The sequence below is a fragment of the Acanthaster planci genome, linkage group LG07 (assembly GCF_054643075.1).
Source record: "Acanthaster planci isolate LZ-2023a linkage group LG07, COTS_SCS, whole genome shotgun sequence".
Taxonomy (NCBI): Eukaryota; Metazoa; Echinodermata; class Asteroidea; order Valvatida; family Acanthasteridae; genus Acanthaster; species Acanthaster planci.
This window is the reverse complement of record NC_141783.1, coordinates 21558828-21584496: the sequence shown is the minus strand read 5'-3', so window position 1 is coordinate 21584496 and position 25669 is coordinate 21558828. Positions and strand designations below refer to the sequence as shown.

Here is a 25669-nt window from a genome sequence, read left to right as displayed (position 1 = left end):
ATGACTTGGTCGATGCTATGACTCATGTTTGCCAGGATCCCAGCTTGGTCACAACTGGCTAATTACTTCTAAATGTAGTTCATAATAACTATAGATTTGTAAAACACAATGTAACAGAAGAACATCCAACATAAAACATAACAAATACTTGGATTACAGGGATCTCTGCTATACTCAATTCGTTATTTCATCCGTGGGAATTCGGAATGATTAAACAATAGTGCATAAAACGAACATTAGATAAAAAAAGAGTTACTTGAACAATGATAATCGTACAAGGCTGTGCTTAAACCAAACAGGTCAGATGACAATCGACCCTCCACTCGAGTGCATTCATTACTTATTTTTCATGCTCCGTCCAATCAAGTCGCCTGATATCAACCACTGCAAAGTTCATATCAAAAGATGACACTATAACCAGCTCAAAGACTTGGGTACAACTGGCAGGTATGCCAAACGTTTGGACTATAAGTACACCACACAACGGTAATTCCATCGGCAGAAATCCTGGGGGGAGAGGTATATCTTCCCTCACCTTTTTTAGGTTGGGAAGGGGCTATTGAATGACCCCCCACATTTGGTGATGAGTTATGAAGTTAAAGTGGATTGCGAAGAATGTTTGGATTTCCCAATAAATGCAACGTTTGGAATACAAATAAAAAGAACAATTTTAAAAGTCTTAAATAAAGCCATTCTGATGTAAGATTCTACATGAATTTGATACACATTACAGATGTACATCTTTATCATGAACATCTTCCCCTATGGAGTCTATTATGGTGTTCCCCCGCTTTTCATATTTTTAATGCCCTGGCAGGTCATCCCTGACCCACCTTTCCCCCATCCCCCAAATTTCCGGCACAGAGTTACGCCACTGGGTAATTCTCATGGAAATCATCCCAACTCTGCCAAATATGTATTTCCCAAACAGCCAACGATATTTACACGTGTATTCAAAACCCTCGATGTATATGTCGATACAATAAATTGTGTATTGTGAGTTTCGAAGTTATAGCACTAGTAATCTCCAACTTCAAGCACTTTGCATTTTAATATCTAACTTTGGAATTTGATATCCTTATTTGCCAAGGGCTTGGCTCTGTGTTCGGAATAGCGTTATATTTGGTTAGCGTTTACATGTTGCACTAGTTATCTACTTTGGCTATCCGTTCATGTCTGTTTGTTATCTTTTTGCATGTCTGTTTAAGGACGAAATGATGCAAGTGCACGTTTGCTTCCTCGTTTCCCATGTTCTCTTCTTCGTCATTTTGATTTTGCATACACAATGCATACTGAAATACAATAAATAATAAATCACTTACAATTGGCCTCAGATAAAATCAATGCTTATTTTAAACACATCAGCTTACACGTAGTTCAAAATGGTATCTAGCCGCCATCCGTCTACACCCACCAAGCCCTAAGGTGACCAGAAAGAGAACAACGCAATGCATTATGGACCAACAGGGTGAACTATCACTTTCACATTATTGAAAATGATAAATTTATGAATGCAATGATCTTCGTTTTGTGTCTGACTCCTCTTTGGCAGATAAACGCGAATTATACATCTTCTCGTAGTATGGCACAGATACCTCTACCAAACGGAGCAAGTCTGGAGGAATAGACGAGCGATCCGGGAGACGCCTGGTGTTCAGGAAGCACGTACTGTCCAATGCGTTTTGGTAATATCCTCCAAACTGGTTTCCTTGCAAAAAGTACTGTGGGATGGTCCACTGGTGAGTGACTGCATCTCCTGCTTCCCAGTGAAGAATCTTCTCATCGAAGGGCAGCCCGATATCTTTGAAGACAGCTGACAGGATACTTTTTGGATCTTGAAGAAGGTCGTCAGCATCGATGATGATTGCGTTTGGATCAAGCTCCTTCTTTACGTAATCAACCAACTCACTGATTTCTTGGTAGCCATAACCTTTCGGGAAAATATTCTCGGGCAGATCCTCCAAGCAAAATTCATCTGGAGACATATCTGGAACTGACTGTAGAAATATTTTTTTCCAAGATGGGAAGACCTTGAGGGGATGACGGATGAGAAACAAATGACGGTAATCCTTTGGAAGGAACCCTAGACGATGAGTAACCGCGTGGGCCATATCTTTGCAGAGTATGAATTTCTTTCCATCATGAGCTTCCTCAAGTAATTCCTTGATTGATAGAAAGCTAGACGGAAAATCATCCCTTTCTGCAGATATCCCTGTCTTTTCAGTGAAGCTTTTTTGAGAAGCTGCGAATTTCTTTCCTATTTCTGAGGTATCGAACATGTCATGGTCTTTTTTGGGATCTTTCCAATGGGCATGAACATAGAGTTCGAAGAAAACCTTTGATTTATCGACAGCTGTTAGACATTTTGCAAGAACAGTTGATAGGGAGCGAGGAACTGTCCACATCATGAGTCGAACCTGATATCCATCAGACAAAGAAGCCTTCTGCAATTTTGCCATCTGAAAAAAACCACGTTTTCAGTACTGAAGAAATTGAATGACAAAGCATAAATAACACGCGCACGGAGACACGTTTTAGATTCTGTTAAAAAATTTCGACGATTTATGGGAAATTGGTTGACACTTGTTAGACTTCTTTGTGTTCTTATAAGAAATTGATTTCCACCAAATTGTGCTTTTTAAAGGAAATGAAGATATTTGGAGAGGCTCCTGAAATTTCTAAACAATGCCTAAATTAAACCACACTTTAAGTGAACACATGTGTAATGTTTTGATAATGAAGATTTTCTTGAATAGCCTTTCAAATAACGTACATTCCTCATGCCATGTTATCACTGATTGTAAAGTGATAAAGTTTAATCTGACAAATAAAACCGTGGACAATTAGCCCTAACTCAATAGGGTGTATGTAAAATCATATTGAAGGATTGTAGACCATTAGGCCTTGTTTCGGTTAGTGTAATTCAACCTTGCTAGTTTGACCCCTAATGATGGGTGTCATAAATGACATACACAAACGAGGAACGACCTCAATGGAAATCTACCATAACATTCTGACATAAAAATTTAAGTACGAGCATTCTCTCACCTTGATCCTTAAGCCAGTGGACAACTGACGTCACATAAACACGAAGTTGGAGGTGAGGAGGGAGCGGACTGAATGACAAATGTATGACCGTTTGAATTTAACAAGCTGCTCTTTGTTCCTATCGTGCATACATGTAAATGGACACAGTACGCCACAGCGTGTTCATTGTGGAGGGTTTACTTTAAAAGGACAAACTTCAGTAACGTATTTGTAAAAGAAACTTTCCTGATAATACCGTGCACCGTGTCAACAAAACTTTAGAAAGAAATCACAGAGAGGAATTTTTAATCTTTCAGTGGGTGTTAAACTTTGATATGTCATGCTGACCCTAATAGGTCGTTGGGACGTAAGGCTATTGAAGGTGCAGTTGTGACACGACGGGGAGAGGCAGACCTCCCTGATATCTCCTCCAAAAAGGCAAAAGAAAAATTGTTGGCAAAATCCCTTGAAATGTTCCTCTTTTGATTTTCTTTTACTCTCTGACTAAGATGGTACACCCATTATGTGCTTGGTCGTTTCAGATCGACTCAGGAGAACACTGAGTGTACACTGTTATAACACACGTCGGGTAAGACAAAAATCCAAAATTAATTAACATCTCCCAGGCGCAAATTCATCCTTGGAAATAGTTGTTTGCACTACCCGCTGCTACATCTGATTCGACCCAGCCAGCCGACACCGGCAAGCTCGCTGCATGGTCGAGTGAAGACGTATGCATTAGTAAGCAGGAAGTCGTGGGTTGAAGTCTCACCCGAGTAGGCTACGCTTGTATTTTTTTCACAAGCCTTAGGGGCAAACACTGAAATGGTACCCAAGACGCGTTAGGGAAGCAATCGAGATCTAAAAGCACAACACAGTCCCCCAAGACGTTGGGTTCCACATCAGCAGTATCTGGGACTCCATATTACCCTCCCAGACCAATGGGTCATCCATACCCAAGACACTAGTTCCTCCACTCACTGCACCCAGTGCCCCACTGTCACGCATCAGTGAGCGCACTCAGTGGCCTTTCAGTCCAGCGGATCCGCCAAGAAAGCTGTTCTGCTCCTGTGCACCCTCAGCATCCTCTCCAGCGCTTAAGAACCAGCATCCTCAGAGCCAGGCAACCAGTCACCCTCCTGAAGACGAACAGAGTATTTCTGTGAAATTCATTGAGAGGAATCTTGAAATTCTTACAACTCTGGTACTTTCAGTTATATGTTAGTTAAAGGTTCAAATTACTGATGACTCGGTCGATGCCGGATTTCGGAACTAGCGTATGTTTTTTTGTTTAATTTCTTTCGGGTTTAAGAACATTGGAAAAACTAACTAACGTTATGATTCGTATTGGTTGCATCCCAGCGTGTCCACAACTGGTTAATTTCTAGGTCAGTAGCAAAAGATTTCTACAGCACATAAGCTGCAAGATATCGGCCATGCCAGTAAGATGTACACCGTTAACAAAGGTCTCCTCTGAAGGTTTTACTTCTTCCGTGAAAACTGTAAAAAATTAAATAAGATTATGAATTTCATCAGTATTGATAATGGAAGGTGAGTTCTTCAAGAAAATAATCGTGCAAATGTTTTCCATCAACAATCGATAAACATGTCATTACACGCATTAACAACGTTCATAACTAATTCAAAATCATCCATACCCGTAAAGCACATCAGATCCCAACAAATGTTTTGAAATTGATGTCCCTGAAATGTACCCCCGGCATCCTCTGAGAAATAACTTTGAAATCCAAAGCACTGCATTTTGGTTCTCAACTGTGGTCAATGTCTGCTTGTAATTGTTAGTGATCCCTTTGTTTGTTCGTGCCGGTCTGTCAGGTAATTTGCCAACAGAGGCGCTATTCAAAACTTGTCTCCACAATTACGATGGTTTGACTTGGTTTGCGTGATAAACATGAACAATTGTTTTCAGTGAAGTTTTGCGATAACTCCATTAAAATTCCGGGAACCACTTGTTTCGGTCATCCAGTCCTCAAACAAGTAGAAATGATCTGTGACAAAATATTCCAGGTAATTATTCGCTCATGCTATTTATGGCCAGGCTTTTGCCGGTCTTAGGACAGGACCTACAAGGGACTCAATAACAGCCTTCTCTGGCAGCTCCGTCTCGTTAACCCTATCGTATTGCATACAATCACAATGCACAGTGCTTAAGGTCGCAAATGATGAGCCCATTCCCAATCAATGTCCAAGTACCGATCACCTTAAGCACCACCATGACCACATAGAGGCAAAAGATAACTAAGATGGAGACAATGAGATAAAATGACTGTTCCACTTCAAAATCATCAGTTTGAAAGTATTTTCCCGAAAAGAGAAGCTGTGTTAACTGACATTAGATATTCTGGGCACGTTCTTCACTTTTGCCACCTCCACGTCACCTCTTGGACCACACATCATCTAAAAGATGGAGTGGTGAGTTGACGTCTGTTTGTGCAAAGGGGTGTTTGCGAGCGACCAAAGCACATTGAATTTCTTACCCCCAAAACCCGACTTGAAATGGTTCTTTAGCTGTCCAAATAGCTAAGAAAAACATTACGTAACAGCGCTGTTTCAATGAGCTTCAAAAGGCAAACACTGAGAGGGTTCATTTGCATTGTGTGCCAGACTCAAACGCTAACGGCCAAACAATGCAATTTTCACCGTGTACATCACTTCGAAACTACTTAGCTCCATTTGTCTTGTGCTGTTACCTTATAACTAGATTCATTTATCAGAGGCTAATTATAGAATACATGAGCTACGCGGTCAGTTCTTGACATAGTTAAAGCATGTAGGAGGCACCGGCTCCTGCACATATAACAATGTAGGCTATTAGATCGGGAATGCCTCGAAGTCGCCAATGAGCATTAATCAGAATCGTTTACGTTCCATGGGGAGGTCACTTCAGTGGAAGAAGACGTTAATTTCCTGCTAGTAAACTGGTATTGTTCGGAGCGTGCTCCCAAACAAAATGCAGGCATTTACCAAGTTGCGTGGTGAAAAATAACGAGGACGTTTCACATCATTTTAGCAAAACGTGCTTCCATCTGCGGAGTGGTAAACCTTGAAGCAGAGATGACGGACACCAGCGTGAAAAGAGGTTAATTTTAGGAAAATTAGACACATCTCGTCTTGCTAGCAGCTGTGAGCTGTCACAGAAGATTGCGTGAATCTGCCAATCACAAACTGCAAATGAATGATCTACGGAGTGTTCAACTCTCAATGTTAGAGAAATTCTTCGACAGAAAACGTTATAAATGTAACGGGTTTGATGTCATTGTTCACTACACTACTAAACAAAACAAAAAGGACGATAATGGGACTAAGTGGACGTAAACGCCGTAGGAAACACCACAGACATCTTCCCCATCATCGTCGCCGACGGACAAGTCAGCAAGCCGGTAACCACGGCTTCATTTCTGGTCGAGTCGCTTCCACCATTTACGCTGCTCTTCTCATCGTAGCTATCGTGCTTGTAAGCTTTGGTTTTCCGCTGGTGCTCCTGGGGATTGTCTTCATGTTTGAGGGGAGGTCATATCATCCATCTGTGCCTGGGGTGATGTGCATGGTCACAGGTGCGTCAGGAGCGGGTCTCGGTATTCTTATCTGCCGATACACGCATAAAAGAACACACAGAGTCGCTAACAACAAAGTCGGAGTGACTCAAGTGTTCACCGTCCATCAAGCCATGCACGACGTCGAAAAGAACAGCGGAGTAGCCGATATACAAGTGTCTACCAAAGAACCTTTCGATAATCATGAAATTCTCGGCCGTCCTTATGGAGATTCATCGTCTACCAATATGAGCTGGTCTGATTTATCACTTGGGAGTCAAAGCTGTGCCCAAATCCAGCAGGTCAGACGCCAATCGACCCTTTACTCATTACTCGTCACTGATATGTCCCATCCTCCCAAGCCGCCTGATAACTACACCGTTCCACCACTCTACGCTACACCAATGACAACGATGTCAAAAAGGGGACACGGACTGCAACCGTCTCAGACACAGACTTCAGAACAACCAGCAAGTGTGCCAAAAGTTTGGACCATAAGTTCGTCAACTAGTCATAATTCTCAAGGAAATCACAACACTTGAACAGATTTGTTTCAACTTCTAACAAAGAAACCAAGAAACATTCATAGGATGTCAGCTTGTTGAAAGGGTGCACTGTACTACAAGTAGAATGGTAATCCTTTTTTCAGGATTTGTTCTTCACTTAAACTACAAAGGGCAGAAATCACTAAATTATGTCTATCACTCAATACAGGCTTTTCTGACATTGTTTATATTCACGATTTCTATTGCCATTTCAGAATCCTTTTATGAAGGCTCATTTTGGCTGTAAGAGTCAGTTTTTCAATTTGCCCTTGTGAATGTTCAAAGGTAAACTAGGGGGTGGCAGCGGCGAGACCATGCTCCCAAACAGAGCCCAACATATTTCTTTAATCTGAGAGAGAGAGGGGCGAATTTATTAGGCCATGTTATTTCCTTTCCTATACAAAAGATCCCCAAATTTGTCCTAACCAATAGGCCTACCTTACCCTAAAATCCCCCAGGTCAGATTGACCAGGAAGCGGTGTCCCATTGGGTCTGACTGTCTCCAGGTGAAAAACTGACCCTATTCTGGGTCTATCTGACCATTTTCTTGTTCATTTTAATCCCTAAAGGAACATCGTTTGGCTCAGATATGGCTCAAGCCCAACGGAAAACCGATTCCGGGGTCAATCTGAACCGGGAGCTTTTGCCTTAAAGGGTCACGTGAAAAATATGCAAAATTTTTACCCCCGCTACTTAAAAAGTTTAACCGCTGAAGGTGCAGTACTGAATCCGCTTTTGTAATATTTATGTATGAAGAAGGCCAAAACTGTCAAGTGGAATATTATAAACGCACTAGTTATAGTTATACAGGATCGATTTTATACCCAAACAACTTTTTGTTAAAAGTGGGAACAATAAGCATCGTAAATTTGAAAACTTTTCCAACTTTTCTTTTTGGCCATTTTGCACTATACCGCCATTCTTGTTCGGGACCATTTAATTATTTTGTTTCTGTTTCTACATAGGCCTAAAATGTTTCATGGGAAAACGAACCACACTGAAACTGAAGTAGTCCTTTTTTGTCCACTGGATATTTATGAATAGGTCTTAAATTGTAGTGCAGAAAATTATTCTTCTGTCACGACGTGCATTGATAGGCTTTTGGGTCCCAATCAAATTGTAGTTATTGGATCATTCTCACAGTGTAAACTTTATAAAATTTCTCCGGGTTTGGATTTGGGTACAATGAATTTTGACAAGACTTTAAAAATCGACGACTTGCGAAATGATAATTAATTAAAAAAAAAACCAACGTAACTGATGCCAGAAAGTTGAAAAGCGCTGGGCAATGGAAACTTTTTCCTCGTAAGAATGTACATAATATGTAAAAAAATCTCGTCTTACACCCCTTTCTAAAGGTTTCAACAAAGTGATAATACAATTAAACCATTACAATTTTGAAATTTTGGTTATATACCTACTCTCACAGTTTTACTTCAGAAAAATCTCTCTAATTAGTCATAGCTGTAACTTTTTTATACATGTTTAGTTTTGAGAGTACAAACTAAAGACGTTTGAAATTTCTTTCGTCCCTAGTTCACGAAGTCCGAGTCGAAGAAAATCAGCTAGGCCCCTTCTTAAACGAGTTTTTAAAAAATCGATTCAGGGTACATGTACCATAACATCACGGGTTTTCCACATTTCAGTTTCGACTCCATTTGTGACTTTGCTTGCTTTTATCTCTTTTAATGTCTTTTCTGTGTGTGAAACAAATGAAGGCCAAAGGTATGCACATAGACCGCTACTCATAGCAGGTTTTGAACATTCAATTTCAATTTTTAAGAAGTTCAAAATAAGTTCAGTGATACCAGAAGTAGATTTTCATAACGAATTTATGCCAGCTTAGACTGTACGCCAAACCATCTATGGTTTAGTAAGTTTTATGGTTTACTCAAATGTATACGGAGCTACCTTCTCAGTCACCCTTCCCAACATGTTTCCGACCTCATTCAGAATTTCCCCCAATCCTGAACTCTTCTTCTTTGTATACATTTCTCTTCGCGATTGATTTATCATATTTTTTTTGGGGGGGGATCCTGTTCTCATTTGGAGAAGGCGGTTAACTACTTGTACGTTACTTCCAGAGCTGTAAGGCAATGAAATGTAAAGTTTTTACAAACCTTATAGATAGCAATGTACAAACTCGCATAAACACAGCTTTGGCTCTTTCGAACTTTTGCCAACTTATTTGCTATCACAGATATGCGTGCGACAATATTTCATGCATGCCTTCTTGGTGAGGTTATATATCTGATGGGGAGGGTTATTCACCTTATATTTCACAGAAATGATGAAATTCAAGAGTAATTTGCCCATCCGCCAAATAGAAAATCAGTGGCGTGTTCTCTCTCAATCGGTCTGAGCAGAATGACGGTTTGACCGTTTGCAACATATCTCCTATCTTTTCCTTTTTGTTTTCCACCAACAAATGAAAGCCGAGCTTTGATTAGTCATTGGAATGGAAGCTAACTGGGCCAATCATAGCTTGTAAGGATTGTTAAACCTTACAGTTCAGGAAGTAGGCCTAGTTGTAGGTGGTGACAAGCACGCTCCTGAGACTGTATTGGCAGTTGTGTTTCCTTGTTACGGCCGAAGTCACAGCTCAATCTGGGTGTCGAACTTGCGCTATTGTTTCATCACAGTTCTTCATCCGATTCAACAACCCACAGCTGTTGTCGCTACAGCAAAGGTTTTTAGTGAGATATCAGCACACAGCTGACGTCATCAAGCAAGGATGTATGAGCCCTCGTTGCACAAATATTTGTGATGGCAGAGAAAGTTGGCATAATCAGAATAGCCGAAACTTTGATATATACCGACTTTTGTTCACTGTGTCGTGCATAAAGTTGATTAAAAACTCACAGTTCTAGAAGTACTGAAAGGATTATCTGGACTTACTCTTTTAATTTGCAACGGTTTAACGTCCTATCCTGGATGCTTCTTCAGACCAACTGATCTTCTGGCGGGAAAGGGTTGACGACCCATGACGAGGTCGAAGACTTATCAACCGTCGAGGGATCTTCCTCAAAGCTTAACCCTAACCCTCCTCAATCCTCCAACAGGTGAAGGATTGAGGAGGGTTAGGGTTAATTGTATTGTTGCCACCAAGTTATGGCGTAAATATGTTTGCTTCTTTGCCGAGAGATGATTCCTCCATATACTTTTATTCATTTACCCCCATTTCAAACCATCTGGCCTCCCTGTCCAGAATGCCAACGTCTTCATCAAAGGTGGTGTTTTGTGCTATTGACCGCAGTCTCCACAACGTGTTGGTACTTGCAGTTCACCAATGTTTCTTTCGTTCCCCCATCACTACTACTATAGCTGGGTCTTGGTTCAAAGACCTTTCGGTAGTTTATTCTGCGACACGAACCATCACACGGGCACTGTTACGGGGTGCTGTCTCCACACGAGTCGCTTCCTGAGATACATATATTCGCGTGGTGATAGCTCCTTGTAACAGTGTCTGATGGTTCGTATCGCAGAATGAACCACTGGAAAGTCTTGCAACCAAGACTTACTGGCTATTCAGAGTGCGCCACATTGTCCTAGCATTGAATAGCGTAGACTATGTCGCTTTGTTTGCCCTTGGGAGTCTTGTCCTTGGGTGAATTAGTTTTTGTCTCAGTGTGTTTGTTGGCTCAAACGAGACTGGAATTTGGTATTTGATCTAAATTCATCGAATTTTCTCGGAGTGTCCAGAAACGTAAGCGATAGATTGTGCAGTCGCTTCTTCGTCCCTGTTGTGTCTTGTGAAAGTTTGATTTAAATTTCCAACAGCTGTATCTACAAGTGGCGTAACAGACGATATACGGAGTTCAACTCTTCCTGTACTGTTGTCTTCCTTTTATTCATGTGGCATATAGAAGTCGGCAAATTTTGGACAGAGGCAATAGTTTGGCGCCAGATGTTAGTCTGTCCAAAGAGCCTTTAAACCAGTAATTATTTCTGCGTGTTCTGGTTGAGCTGCATGTAAAATGCAAATCATCATATTCTAAAGTCCCCCAGTTTCTAAAGTTTAATACCAATTTTGATCTAGGCCTACTCCCTTTTTAATTTGCTGTTGCTTACTACATGCCCCTTTAAACAATCAAATTTCGCACTGGTGTTATGCCACCCATAAGCGCCATTCTTATTACGACTGTTGTAATCTTAATCTTCGTGGTTTGTGTCATGCTTATATTCATGTTTATCATGATTTGCCGTTTCTCTCTAGTTGCGAAGTATGCCAAGAGAGATTTTACTCTCTTGTCATGTACTGGAGTGATAGTATGCAAGTCTTCTACCCTGTGCAACGCACGTGCGGCGTTGAGATGGCGTACTTGCCTGACGACGAATGACTACAGAAGAGATATACACCCAGTGATCCAATCATTCACTTGGCAAAACGTTGCAGTCTGTCCTCTAAATTCAAAATTGTGCGTAAAGAACTGTGATTTAAAAAAAATTGGACAAAACATTAAGTTTAAAGTGATAGCTACAAAAAATGCTGTACTGTTGTCAACTACCAATTTAATTCAAAGTTTTTGTTTGGTTTATGCTAACTTCAGCGTGCAAACAAACACTTTTCACAATTTGAAAGAAGCTCAGTGAATTCAAAGTCATTAGTTTCCATGGTCAAAACTCTCACTTGGAAAATGTGACTACGAAATCTATCGAAGTAAAGTAAGCACTGCAATGAAGTGTGGTGCTGACAAAGTGCACGACAAGTGTCATCGATATGCACAATTCAGCGAGTAGTTTTTATTACTTACATTAATGTGTATGTTTTTCATTCTCGATGGTAGGGTTTGCCTGGACGTAGCACAGATTGAAGACCGTTTGTCATATATATGGTGATCACGCGCTGTATTGATGGGTATAAGACAAAACTCTAAATGGAAATGCATTATTCTTTCTGAAGTACAATCACTGGGAGATCTAAAGTTCTGCCTTCCAAGTTGTCACTTCTTAAGCCCTCACAGAAATCATCGGCTTCTTGGGTTATTTAAAAGTGCAGAAAACATGCTAATAAAGGCATTAACACTTTCTGAAATGGAACAAGTTGTTCAAAACTGGTGACCAAACAAATTTCTCAAGTCCTAAAAAGTAGTTGGTAACAATGGGCACCCAAGATATACTTTTCTTGATTTTATACTGTTTTTAAATTGTTGAATTTCTTGCAACCCACTGCTTCATTTAAACTTCAGAACTGAAAATGTTACCTTTGATATTTTTTATAAATCCTCACTGCAGGACCTCGAATACCGCGGTCGGAGTATGCGTCTTGATTTTCCACATATTACAAGTATGTTTACTTGCACTTTTGTTGATATGAGCATCAAATGTAAACGATGGATTTTATTTCTAAAAGCGTTTCCAATAATTTTGAATTATACTCCTTTATCGGGCTTTGTAGGCCTATAGTTTTTGTAATGAATGAGGAAGTAGAAAAAAATGGACACCATTTGACTGATAAAAACCAAATTACTCTGTCAATGCAGTTGCATCCCGTTGCACTTTAAGTAAACCACACGCTAACTTTAAAGGCATGTATCTGATGTAAAGTGTGCTGTGTCATATTGTACACAAAGGGTTTTATTTCTTATATATAAGCACTTGAAGACATTATAATCAGACTACACCCATATGGGGTGGAGAAACCTTGGAAAAAATATTACGTTGGATTTTTTTTACTTCATAATTGTTTTGAATATAAATTAAATGGTAATGTATGATAAAAGGGGACACGTTTCCTGCCTTGTGTTAAATTCTGTGTGTTTTAAGGTACTCATATTCTCTCTTTTATCTAAATGTATAGGGCCTAGTTTATTTGCTTAAAGAAGTTTTATTGGTAATAGACAAGAGGCAGGGCTAATGTAAAAAGAGAACCTGCTTAGCAATTAGAACGAGTAATTTGTGTTATAACTTATACTTTAAAGTTGGAGAGTTTAATGTGAGATCCAGTCTTGGCATGGATATTGTCCCAATATGTTGAGAAGTACTTATCATGCAATGATTACATAGATTGCAGGTTTCAAAATCTAATTATTCGCGAAAGGTGCTCAGTTGGAACACAAACACTCATTTTAAAAAGACACCCCCATATACCCTGCTGTTGCTAACTGGATGACAATTGCACTCTTTCTATCAAGTCTGATTTTGAATGAATTCGAAATTTTCAAAATTCCGAAAAATTTAACTCGTGTGGAGGAACTAAATACTTTCACAAAACGTATCTGCAGTTTACTTTCTTTATTGTTGGGCTAACATCAGTTTATATATACATCAAAACACAACTGAGTCTTTGAATAGGAAACATCTTTAAAATTGAATCCCTTTGATGGAAAGCTACATAGAGTAGTTAATAACAGACTTGAACAATTCTATTGCTATTTGCATGGGGAATGATCTGTTCCTTGTGTTAATTAGATGTATAAAGCACAAAGATATACAGCAAATACAACAAATTAACCCTTTATATGAATTTGGAGGTCAATTAAAGTTCAGTTCAACATTATAACACTGTCTTTATGAGAAGCACAACATGTAGTTATCGTTGGACCTCGTAGACCTTAGTTACAATCTGAAATCAATCTTCTGCTCAATTACACCCTTACATCCTGCCACTTGTTGGAGTCCTTCAGGAAGGTAGATCACGGATTTCCTCAAGAGAGGTTAAATGTAATGTCGCGTAGCCATTCAACCCTGACCTTACTTTTTAGCACGCGTCCCCTGTGCCCGGAATTATAGCTGATGTGATTGACTATTGGCTTGGAATGGGTTTGAATCTGGAATGGGTCAGTTCCTAACACAAACACTCGAGCTGTGCCGTGAATCCAAGGCATGTGGAAATTTTGTAAAAAAAATTTGAGAGCTCCAATATTTTAAAAATGGTGCTACGACCTTTCTTAGGGATGTTGGAGATTCTTTTACAAACACAACATTTTGGACAGTCTCTTCTTTCTTTTTCGCCCCACCTCCCCCCTCTGGCCCAAGGCCTACTGTATACACAACTGCTAACACGCAAGTTGTGTTGTCAAAAAAGGCAAGTACAGTGGATGGTACAAAAGTCACATCCAGGAACAGTTTTTTTTTGGGGGGGGACTTTTTAAAATAATTTTTTTATGTGGGTCCAACAAATTTGAAATGTTAAGGTAACCTTGTATGGCCTTTATGAGTCTTAAGGCTACATGGGGGGGGGCTTTTGGATGGAAGAAAAATAAACTAGTCGAAAAAACGCCATTCTCTCTCAAATAATTAAGCTCGGGGATTCCTCAACCAGCCCTTTGGTGGTACCAAATTCCGTAAAGATTTAGAACCGAAAGACATTTGTCAGATTCGTTACTTTCTCAACGATCTGGAGTGATTACATGTAAAGTGCATAAAAGAAATTCCTGTCAAACAACAAACAACCCAATGAAAACGATTGTATATTACTGGACCTGAATAAAGAAATATGAATTTCTGTTTCAAAAAGTCTACCTTACAAAATCGAGAGACGATTGACAAACCTTAAAGCTTTGCTTTATTGCTTGAGCTCTAGCTATGGTATTCAGCGAGGAAATTTGTCTGGGCCCCCACAGAACGGGAAACGAAAGACGCCGTTGAACGGACAAACAGCGCCCCTCGATGGGATTTGCATGACCGTCTCCTCCAATCAGTGAAGAGTAGACAAGTAATAACTTGAGCTAAGTGTGCCGCCGTTTGAATGAATGAATGAATGAATGGCAGGTTGAAAGCGCAGCTTAGTCCAGAGTTGGCGAGTTTTGATTACACAGCATTTAACTTTGTTTGAAAAGCCATTTGAAAAAATTGTTCAATTTGACTAGCATGATGGAGGATTCGCTAGTACGTCTGACATTGAGCTTGGTTTTCTTGAGCACAATTTATGATGCGGCTACTGCACAAGTTGATGCTAGACGTGGTGACACTGATGTTGAGGGGTTAGGCGTTGCACCGGGCACCACACCTCACCCTGAGACCGAAATACAGCTTGATTATGACCAGTTTGTCTACAATCCACATATAGTAATCAACCCGCCCAAGTTCAGTACTCCTTTGGTCCCTAAAGCCTGCTGCAACTGTTCAACTTTCCGAGAAATTGTCTCCGCTGAGACAGCCAGGCTTGAAGAGACGTACCGCCGTCTTCGGGATGACACCAGGATCCAACTACAACAACTTCAAGCAGCAATGACGGATCTTGCTGATATTCTTAGGAGTTTGCCAGGTAAATGCTTTATTTGTAGAAAGCACATTGATTGCCATGCACCTAAATGTCAGTGATTAATGTTCATTAAAGTCATTAGTGGCATAATCGGGTGAATACTTGCTTCTGAGACGGAAAACTGCCTTACACTACCACGTTATACGTGCAAAGCATTTGAACAAAACCGCACGTACATGTAAGAGCGAGGAAAACGACAGGTTGGTCTTAATAGGGTCTGTTAGAGGGGTCGGACTGGAAGACTTAGTTTACCACCACCTTTTGTTTAGTTGTAAGCTTTATGAGGTCATTACCAACCGCAAACTGGGTAACGTTTGAACCCTGGATAATTTTGACGGAAGTGTTAGCTCATAGGCCTACAACATTGCACAACACTAATAGCTACAAAAGTCATTTCCTCAAAAAGAGTGCTCCTTTTCAAGGTTAGGATTTAATGTTGAATTGCACTGGCTGTTCTAGGACATCTATTATAACAGCAGAAATTATGCCCTTAATCTTATTCAGAAAACAAATTAAATTTGACGGCAAGTTTGCTAGAACATGTACATTACGAGTCACCTGAAAATGTTCAACTTTCTATGCTTTGAATGGGCACCAATGGAAAGTAATTCTAGTTGACGAAAACCTTTTCAACTTTCAAATGACACCAAATGGCAAAAGGCACATTCACAATCTCAGATTTGTAATACTTTATTGGCATTCATAATAACAAGGCGAATTGGTCCGTGTTTGGCAGGGTTTTTGCTATTATGGCAGTTGGCGATGCTGTGATGAATTTGACAACTCAAACTTGAAAAGTAATAAACTTTTGTCATTTTGCACCACGGAAAGTCTGCGATAAAACTGTACCATTTCAACGATTATTTCATGCCTTCTAGAAACGAATATAACACCCCCGTCACTTCTTCCGCAGTCTTTGGATCACACCAAGACAACAGGTAAGTAACAAATCAAAGCGAAATATTTAGAACATGTACGTCATTTCCCTTTACATGTAACCCCCCCCCTCGGCTTACGGACACAGGGCATGACATTTTCATTGCTATTTCCAAATGACAACGTCAGCAAGCATTTCTCTCCTTTTCGACAAAATATGTAGATGTAAATGCAGTGTATGTTAATTACGTATAATTATTGTGTAGTTATTTCAACACTAAGGTTGTCCATGTATCATGTTTGAAGACATAACCAATTTCCTAAAGTACTTGAATGTTATTCTTTACACACACAAGAAGTCTTTCAGTAATCTTTGGACATGCCGTGATTTTTAAAACACTGTTCGAAGAGCTGTGCTGGTGTATTTTCGTGTGAGATTTAGATTTTGAGAATTACAACCATAACTCGTCGAATGATATATTGCATAATGCCTTGAGTGCTATGAGATAAGGCTTCCGTCAGCAAATTCATGATAAATAAATACTACAGCGTTACAATTTCTTATCTCACAATTTACAAAAACGAAAGTAAAGGACTGCACTAAAAACGACCCCATAGCCAGTATTAACACAAACCTTGGAAGTGTGTTCAAGTCAAAGCTCATGAAATGAATTTGACAATGCCACGTTTATCCATTTGTTCACCATTATTTCTGAGACAGAAATGTCAACAACGGCTTGATTGGGGTGATATTTCTGGGAGACACATGGGGAACATACATTTTGTTCACAGGGACACTGCAAGCAAACTACGGTTTGTATCTTACTTGCGTTTATTTCAAGATTCCTCATGGGGGTGCACCCGGGGCACGGACATCCGCTGGGTAGTAGGTGTCCGGGTGTTACCTCCCTTAGTTATGCCGCTAAATGTCAGGCCTGCAAAATGTGTCTGTATCTGTACAGCCAAACGATGATTTGAATTAGCTGCATGTTGCTGGTTCTAAAAATATAAAATGCCGGATGGAACATTGTTAGAGAATTCCCGAGTAGGAGTAGACTTGATTCCTAATCACACAGACTCAGACAGGAAAATGCCAACAAAAATTGCTTGCATGGCAACATGTTCCGTGGTTCGAACAAACCTAACCGAACTATCTCCGTATTAAAATTATATATATACGCAATATTTCAGGAAACGGAGCATTTTTCCTTTAAGTAGCAACAAATGTCTTGATGCCATTTCCTTAAAAAGAATTAGGTTGTAAAGAGTTATAGGGGCCTACTTCGTCGGATTTACGGTGACAGGAGATGGAATAAGAAACTGAGTGTTTAATACTTTACAGTTGTTCGGTCAAACACGAAATGCTATGTCTTGAATCACTTGTTCGTTAGTCATACCGAAAATAGGTCACACTTACAGCAAAACCTTGTCACGTTGACAGAACGAAAATTGCTTTGCCCGAGTGTAACAAAAAGAGTTCACTTGTGAAAGAGATAAATTTGCAGTGCTCTCCACGAGCTTGTAAAACACGATTGCTTTAATAGGATTCGAACCAATGACCTCCAGCTTACCAACGCAGACTTTAACGGTGGTTCCAATCGATATGGCAATGGGCAATTAACAATCTTTGTTAATACAACTCAACCATTAATAGAATACTCTTGCCAATATGAGAGGCTGACCAGAACCCAACACATCCACCGTTTTAATGTGCTGATCATTTCTTCTGGCTCTATACGTTTTCGTTATCTTGTCAACATCTTGTCAATAGGCCTACGAGAAACAAAATGTCACTAAATTCTTTCAGTGAATTCTCAATTTAGAGTTTTGTTTTTCTTCCCTCTAGCATCAGAAATGGAACACACAACATCTACCACAGTCTGGGGTAAGTAATCATGTAAAAACCTAAGAGTAAAGAAGTGAGGTGTGTAAGGTTTAACAAACGTTTGCTTAACAGCTTGAAATCATAAGTTGGAGTTTAAGTTGACGATTACCCTCCAAAAGTGCATACACTCGTGCTTAGACATTAAATTTTATGTCCCTTATCGCCGCTAAAAATTGTGATTTTTACCCAAAAAAACTACCGAGGTAACGTTACTTGGTAATCATAAGTAAAATCTTCTACTTGTTCGATTTGTTGTAGATAAAATATTGACCAAACAAAAAATAAAACAATTCCATTAAAAGGCCTCAGTGACGTGGCCAGTGGAAGACGGCCATAGGGGACATAGTGCCAGTTTTGTTTTTGTTTGTTTTTGCTGTGTTTTTGTTTCTCTGTTTTTGTATTGTTTTTGTTTTCAGGAATTGAAAGCGGCAACATTAGAAAGGGTACAATACCACCTGGGCAGGCGCGCCCCAGAGGGGGTTTGGGGGTATTGACATATTTGTATGTCAATAACAATGTAATACACTACCTATGTGTCCACTTGTCTGCAACAATAGGACATTGCAATAAAAACACACCCAAAATCCGACGGGCCTGACCACTCCCTAGAAAAATCCCTGGATCTCCCTTGCTGGAAGGCCTTTTCTGACTTCGCACCCCTGTATGGATAGCACACGACCTGATCTTCACTTGTTCTTCACATTTAAGGTCACTATAATAGCACCGGGGTAACACATTGGCAAGACTGGAGAAGGGCTGTGGTTAGCAGTGTGCATTAGTATGCATTTCCACAAATTTTATCTTTGCAACTGATGACAATTTTAAAAAAGTATTTGTTAAGTATAAACAATGAGGTGCGAAATTGTTTTGTCTTCATTTTAGAAACAACAACTCAACCACCGCCACCACCAGTCACTACATTACCCAGTAAGTAAAACTAAAGTGTTAATTTCTTCTCTGAAAACATTTTTTTCATGCATTTTGATGCGTTCCCTTTTCATGGCAAATCATTGCATTCTGTCATTTCCAGAACGAGTTACGACATCTCAGACGACAACATCACCAAGAAGTAAGAGAATCCATCGAATAAGGGTTTGCAACACAGAATGAAGAAAGGAACATTATTAAAAAAATAAACTTATTTTCAAACGTATAAAGCAATGTCGTGATTTTTCATTTGCTCTTTTTTCCCAAATCTTATTTACGTTGCTTCGGTTTCATTTCAGAAGCACAAACAACGAAGGCAACATCAAAACCAACAACTCAACCAGGTAAATTATCCGAAAATGTTATAGGCGTATTAAGTAAAACCTGTGTGACGTCACAACAAATACATTCGATGAATTGATGTACCAATGTCTTGGCAATTAAAATAATTTATGCTTGAATTTCAGAACCGACAACATCGTCTACTGCTTCAACTTCAAAAGCAACAACTGGCAAGTTTTCGGAGGGTCACAATTTCAACTAGATTCAATATTTCTTACTTTCTTTCTGTAAACCATCAGTTTTGTTTGTGTCTCCTTTCAAAGCAGATGTTGCCTTCCATAGGTAGCATTAGCAAAAGGCATGCATAACTTCTTTTCTGACCTGGTAGTTCTGGAGTGGATAACCTCGTGAACACGAGCCCAATACGACGCTTTTAGCGTCGATCTGCGCACTTTCGCGTTTGAAAACGAGGCTGGATGTGTCACCTTCAATTCCAAATACGATCAGACGATTGAAAGTAAGGAGTTAAGACACAAAATACATAAAGGTATGTTAAATTCAGACTTTTCAGACTGCAAACTTTTGTTGAAGAGCCTTTCAGAATGACTCGACACGCGAAATCAAAAGAAAAAACAATGGCAATTTACCACGAACTAACGTATCTGCGATGGCCGTGTATCTTGTGCAGTGGGCGTGGTTTAAACTGAAGTGGTATCACACGTACGAACCGGATACTGCATGTACTGTGTCGACTCGACGAAGTTCAACACAGAGCGCTTGCTTTCGATGCGGATATGCGCAGACGGCGCTAATGTTAAAACCATCTTTACGCCGTCAGTACATATGGACCACGGGATGGGCAGGAAATCCGAACTCCAAAAGTTTTCGAACCGGGGGCACAGGAAACCCCCTTCAGATTTTAACTTGTTTACTGCGTACTTGAAAGAAACTTGTAGAAAATTATATTGGTCATATAATTTGATGAGGGACCTACCGTTACTGACCGATTCAAAGGGGGCAGCTGGTCGCCCACCCCTTTCCCCAAGCAATATTTCATCCACCTTCATGTCTTTGTAAAAAGCCCTGAGTTTGCCTCATCCCTCGAAAAGTCCTTTAAATGTAATACACAATAATTCGCAAATCCCCCCCCCGCCTGCGAAATGTTTGTTCTATATTTGCTCATGCCTAACGCATACATGTATTTGGGTCACGTGAACATAACGTACATGTTAATACACAGTTTCTCTAAATACTGCTAAGGGTTCTGAACACCCTTCGTTCTTGTTCTATAGTGGCCATTTTCAAGGATTGTTCTGATGCCTTAGCTATGGGTGTGACAAGTAGTGGCGTTTACAAAGTGAAGCCCCTAGACGGCGGAGCAGACATTGAGGTGTACTGCGATATGAACACTGACGGCGGTGGATGGACGGTAATAAAGGCCCTTTTTCAAAGTCGTCTCTGACCTTAAAACCATTAGTACGCAAACCAAATCATGGCAAGTCTGCTAATATTTCTGGTTTTATGTACAATGTATATCTAAATACCTTATGCCTCAGTTGCAAGTTATTCAGCTATATCAAGGTGGAAACACAAAGGTCAAGCATCCACGACGGAGATGAAGCCGTGTTTGAAAAACGGCTTATAATAATTGATTCAGCATTATGACCGTAAGTGTTGTAGTTAATTGATTATAATAATTGGCTTAAAACACAACCTGACTACCTTTTACACTTGTAATTTCCCTAAATCGCAGGTGTTTCAGCGTCGTAAGGACGGCTCAGTTGATTTCTACCGCGACTTTGATAGTTATCGCCAAGGCTTCGGTGATGTAGACGGTGAGTTCTGGCTGGGTAATGATAATCTACATCGACTGACCTCTCAAGATGACTACATACTACGAGTTGATCTCACAGACTTCCAGGGCAACTCTGTTTATGCTGTCTACAGTTCGTTCCGTGTTGCCGACTTGAGTGACAACTATCGGTTAACTTTGGGCCAGTATTCAGGAACAGCTGGTAAGAGACCATATAAACGATGTCCATATCCATAAAATCCTAACAAATGGGACGAAAATACAGGAAAATGAGGTTTATTTGAGGAGGAAGAGGAGGAGGAGGAGGAGGAGAATGAACTTGACGCAAATCCTTCTCTTCTGTAACGAAATCGTAATGCAATTGAAGTCTTAACAAGTCCTAAATCTTTAATCTAAATGATAATTCAGAAATACTAAGACTTTAAAATGAGGCATAAATGCTTACCTCCCAAAAGTCAGTGTTGATCATACACCCTCAACGCTCTTCGTGCCTTAGGAATACATGTATATAATTTCACCTTTCCCAGAACAAATCTAAATGGAAGTACCCTTTAATTTCAATAAAAACAACGTTGCTCAGAACTAGTGCTCTGCTGTGTGGTTGCTTGTCTGTGGAGAATACTAATCCTTGTTTTTGTCATTATCATTATTGTCACTTTTCAGGTGATTCACTGACCCGTCACAGCAATAAACCATTCACAACCAAAGATCGGGACAACGATGAGTTCTTAACTGGAAACTGTGCTAGAGTCTACCATGGGGCTTGGTGGTACGAGCGTTGTCATCAGTCTAACCTGAATGGTAATTACCTTGGAGGACCCAACAATAGATACGCACAGGGAGTTGTCTGGAGACGTTGGAAAGGATACAATTACTCCCTCAAGACGTCTGAGATGAAATTCAGAAAGAAAACAAATTAAAGGCCATGATTAATTAACAGCTGGCATTATTGCATGTGTTTAAGTGCTGCACTGTGCTTCTAGTGTAAGGAAGTTGTTCAAGTGGCTACCCTATATAGAACCGATTTCGTTGCATTGCTAACAGATCACTCGTCATCTTCAACAGGATTGCCGTGAACGTTGCGCTCACACGAAGAGCATACTCATTTTTAGAGGTCGTGTTTTCTTAAAGAAAATGGAAACAGCAGAAATCTTTACTTAGAATCAATAAACAAACATACAAAATGATAGCTTCTGTATATTGTCGCAACTATTCTTCGTAACATTTTCTAGGCTTGGATAAACCACTGAGATTGATCACTGCTTAACTTAACGAAGAATGAGTGACATCGGTAGAATGTATTTTAATCATCAATACATAATCAAATCATTTGTAAATAGTTTTGTTTCTTTATCTCTTGAAGTATTGTTTTGTGTAAAAAATTATCCGCTTTTGAACAAATTGATCATTCTCACTTTTGATCGTAGTGTAAATTTTGCCTCTTTCAAATTCTTAAAATTGAGATTTAGATTGAAAAGTTTAATTTAGATTTAGATTGAAAAGTTTAAAATCACAAGACAAATCATTCCATTTTAGAACATGGGGAGGACTATTTCGCTGTTTTAGGGCTTTAATCAGAATGTAAGCAGAGATTAAATTGTGTGCGATATCACCTCTACTAATAAGTTGTGTTTAATACTGGATCATTACTACTACTAATTAATTAATTAATTAATTGATTGATACTTGATCAATTATTATTGAGGGAGAGAGCGCTAACTGCAGTTGCTTACTTTACAGCAACCTTGCATACTTAACTCTCACGTTCCCAATGGTGACAGATGGCAACCAAAGGTAACCTAAATTCTTGTTTGTCCCTGAATGAGGAAGCACATAGAGCGTGTTTCCATGGTTTTGTTTAATGTCACAGCTCTCAATTTACCACGCAGAATCATGCGTAAAACTCCCACAAAAGGGCACTTTAAACAGCTAGTCCTCGCAAAAACATTGTGTGATCTTTTCTCAATAGAACTATAAACGCTCTGTGCAAATTATTATTAGCAGCGTATTTTTATTGAGCTAGTTTCTCACTGGTATACTTTCTCTCAAGTTTCCACAAATCCCAATATATGAGAACGTATCTCCTGAATAAATTTGATTCGGTTGTTCTCTCAATGGAATTTTCTCCTTGTCAACGATTTCGGGAGGTATCCTATGTCCTCCAATGTGGCAGGAGCGCGCCGGTCGAATACATGCTGAAGTCAACACTCATGCCAAGGGCGGAAGCCAAACGCTTCTGTCAGGAGATAGGAAGCGACTTGCTGATGCCGACGTCGGCTGAGGAAAACGCCTTCGCCAATTTGCTACTTAAGAAGCAAGGGGAGACCAGGGTGTGGCTGAACTGTAAAAGGGGTGGATCTTGGCAGTGTATCATCAATGGAATAGGTCATTAGCCACCTTTTAACAATCCAGATTTGTATCGACCCGAAACAGATGGCAATTGCATACCATACGGGCAGAGAATGGAAAGTGGCGCCATACGCATTATAATGGAGCGGTGTTGTGTGTGAGAGAATAGCTACAGGGCAGCTGAATCCGGTTATGTACTGCATGCCTGCAGGCATAGATGGCCACGCGTAATAGCCGAATCATTAAGTGTGCTCAAGAATTTGGCTCGCGGTAGATGAGCCAAGTTCCATACGAGCTCAACCTAATATTTGCATGCTTTTGGGTTATCGAACTTTTGACATTTCTCAACTTAAACTTATTCAATCAAGTTTTGAAATAGGATCGTGAAAACTTTGGGTGCATGCATCTGCATTTTTTTGAAAACTTGTTTGTGGATAGGAGTTATCATGACTATGCTGTAAAGACAATCAACACTCAAGGCTCGGCCAACAAATACAACCTAATAGTCGCGCTGGAAAGTTTTTTACCATAACTGAAAACGTGGCTCACCGTCAAATCTTTCTTTTCATCTTTTTTGTTATCCTAGAAATTTCTGCAAATAGTTCCCAAAGGCGAGTAAAATGCTATACGTGTATACTTACATATTGTACAAATAACGGACAATTGTAATTCTGTCTAAAAGTGGAATTCCTTAGTAAAGGAACTTCAAAGAAGATTGACTAAAATAGAAAATAGTCTTATTTTGAAAGGCATCAAGCAGATTATTGTCCAATCTAAATGAACCAACACATGAAGATGACAATATGCGCAACACACTGGTAAGGACAAGAGAATTACAGATAAACCTAGATAATTATACGAAGTCCTTGCTACGAATGAATGGAAATAAATTCACCAAGATAGGCTCGTAATGTGAATACATGTGCGTAAAGATTTAAAGCAAATCCAACTGAAAATTGTCAGTTTGAGCACATGATTAACCTAGTGTTCATTGCCCTTTTATTGCACGTTTGAGCCATTTTACAAGTCATACAAGTGCATCCTGGACTTTGATCAAATCATATTGCTCCTTGGCGGTTTCGTTTGACTGTTATTATTACGTGCGTTTATACGTTCGCATTAAAAATTTGAAGCTTTCATTGTGGGGAATAATGTCAACCAATTACCACTTTAACGCCATAGTAAAAAACTAGTGTGAACTAAAATGCGTCTCCTGCCAGAAAGTTTACGAGAGGGCAGACTTTTTCGAATTTCGCTAAGGTATTAAGCGTGCATGTCTAATTTGTTAAGACTTAAGATTTCAGAAATAAAATCTGCATTATCAAGAGCATGTTCTGGGATTCTTTACTGTGCAGAGAATGTACAATAAAATTCCATCCCGTGCACTCTACAAACATAATAACAACATACTGCTTGATTTCCAGCATTAGAAAAAAATATATGTAGTATCCTACCAAACAGTCGCTGCCAAAGCAATTATCTTGAATATTACTGACACCATTCTGGTTTATTTGGATACAAAACACGAAAAAGCACGCCAAGGCGGATTTCGGTCTTCAATTAAACATAACTTCACATCCTGTTGTGCTAGTTGATGGTCCTGTTTAAATCATTCGACCAGAATAGCTTCCTGATATGGCCGCCTCGTTGAAGGAAGTCAAAACACGGATTTCCTTGAGACAGATCAAAGGTGGGACAACTGCCGTGGAAGACTTTTTTAAGGTGACATCGGATGACTCAGAAAGATCATATGCTAAAAATTCTCAAGTTTTTGCCTTAAGCATATGGAGCCCTTGACCAAATGAAAAAGCCTTAAGATTAGCTTCCTGTTTCAAGACTTAATTTCCTATGCAAGCGCGTAATCAAGAAAGGGTTTATATCTTACATAAGACCAACCCCTGGGCGGGGATGTTCTAATTCCCCTAAGACAACCTGAAGATGCAATGTGTCCAAACAATCAGCCGATTGTCAAAACATAACAAAACAAAACAAAAAGAAAACGGAACAAAACGACGAAACGAAACAAAACTGGTACACAGAGTTATCTAATTGTAATTATCGCAACAATATAAATTCCTCAAGGAAACTGTTGCTACACCTCGTGATTCTGGGTAAGCTTTTGCATAGCGACCATCATCTCTGGAATTGACTGGTTCCATTGTGTCCTCTTTATCCGTTGAAAACTGTGTACTGGTGCAAGGCGTC

At 39.7% G+C, this 25669-nt stretch overlaps 2 protein-coding genes across 4 annotated transcripts; one reads left to right on the top strand and one right to left on the bottom strand.

Moving 5' to 3' along the window:
• Positions 1 to 148: 148 nt before the first annotated feature.
• LOC110985281 (uncharacterized) lies at positions 149 to 10809 on the bottom strand. 2 transcript variants are annotated; one of them, XM_087139378.1, is made up of 4 exons: positions 10025 to 10809; positions 4362 to 4527; positions 3049 to 4166; positions 149 to 2459 (listed from the first exon to the last, which is right to left on the bottom strand). In XM_087139378.1, the coding sequence occupies exon 4, from the start codon at positions 2457 to 2459 to the stop codon at positions 1506 to 1508; it is 954 nt and encodes a 317-aa protein (XP_086995504.1). In that variant the 5' UTR covers positions 3049 to 4166; positions 4362 to 4527; positions 10025 to 10809; the 3' UTR covers positions 149 to 1505. The 2 variants fall into 2 exon arrangements, with proteins under 2 accessions (XP_086995504.1, XP_022101899.1); XM_022246207.2 differs by lacking the exon at positions 4362 to 4527.
• A 3994-nt stretch (positions 10810 to 14803) lies between these two features.
• Positions 14804 to 23230, top strand: LOC110985279 (uncharacterized). 2 transcript variants are annotated; one of them, XM_022246202.2, is made up of 10 exons: positions 14805 to 15335; positions 16211 to 16270; positions 18055 to 18093; positions 18976 to 19020; positions 19124 to 19162; positions 19320 to 19364; positions 19488 to 19532; positions 20595 to 20731; positions 21056 to 21317; positions 21779 to 23230. In XM_022246202.2, the coding sequence occupies exons 1-10, from the start codon at positions 14939 to 14941 to the stop codon at positions 22033 to 22035; spliced, it is 1326 nt and encodes a 441-aa protein (XP_022101894.1). In that variant the 5' UTR covers positions 14805 to 14938; the 3' UTR covers positions 22036 to 23230. The 2 variants fall into 2 exon arrangements, with proteins under 2 accessions (XP_022101895.1, XP_022101894.1); XM_022246203.2 differs by lacking the exon at positions 19124 to 19162 and having other exon boundaries at positions 14804 to 15335.
• The last annotated feature ends 2439 nt before the right edge of the window (positions 23231 to 25669 follow it).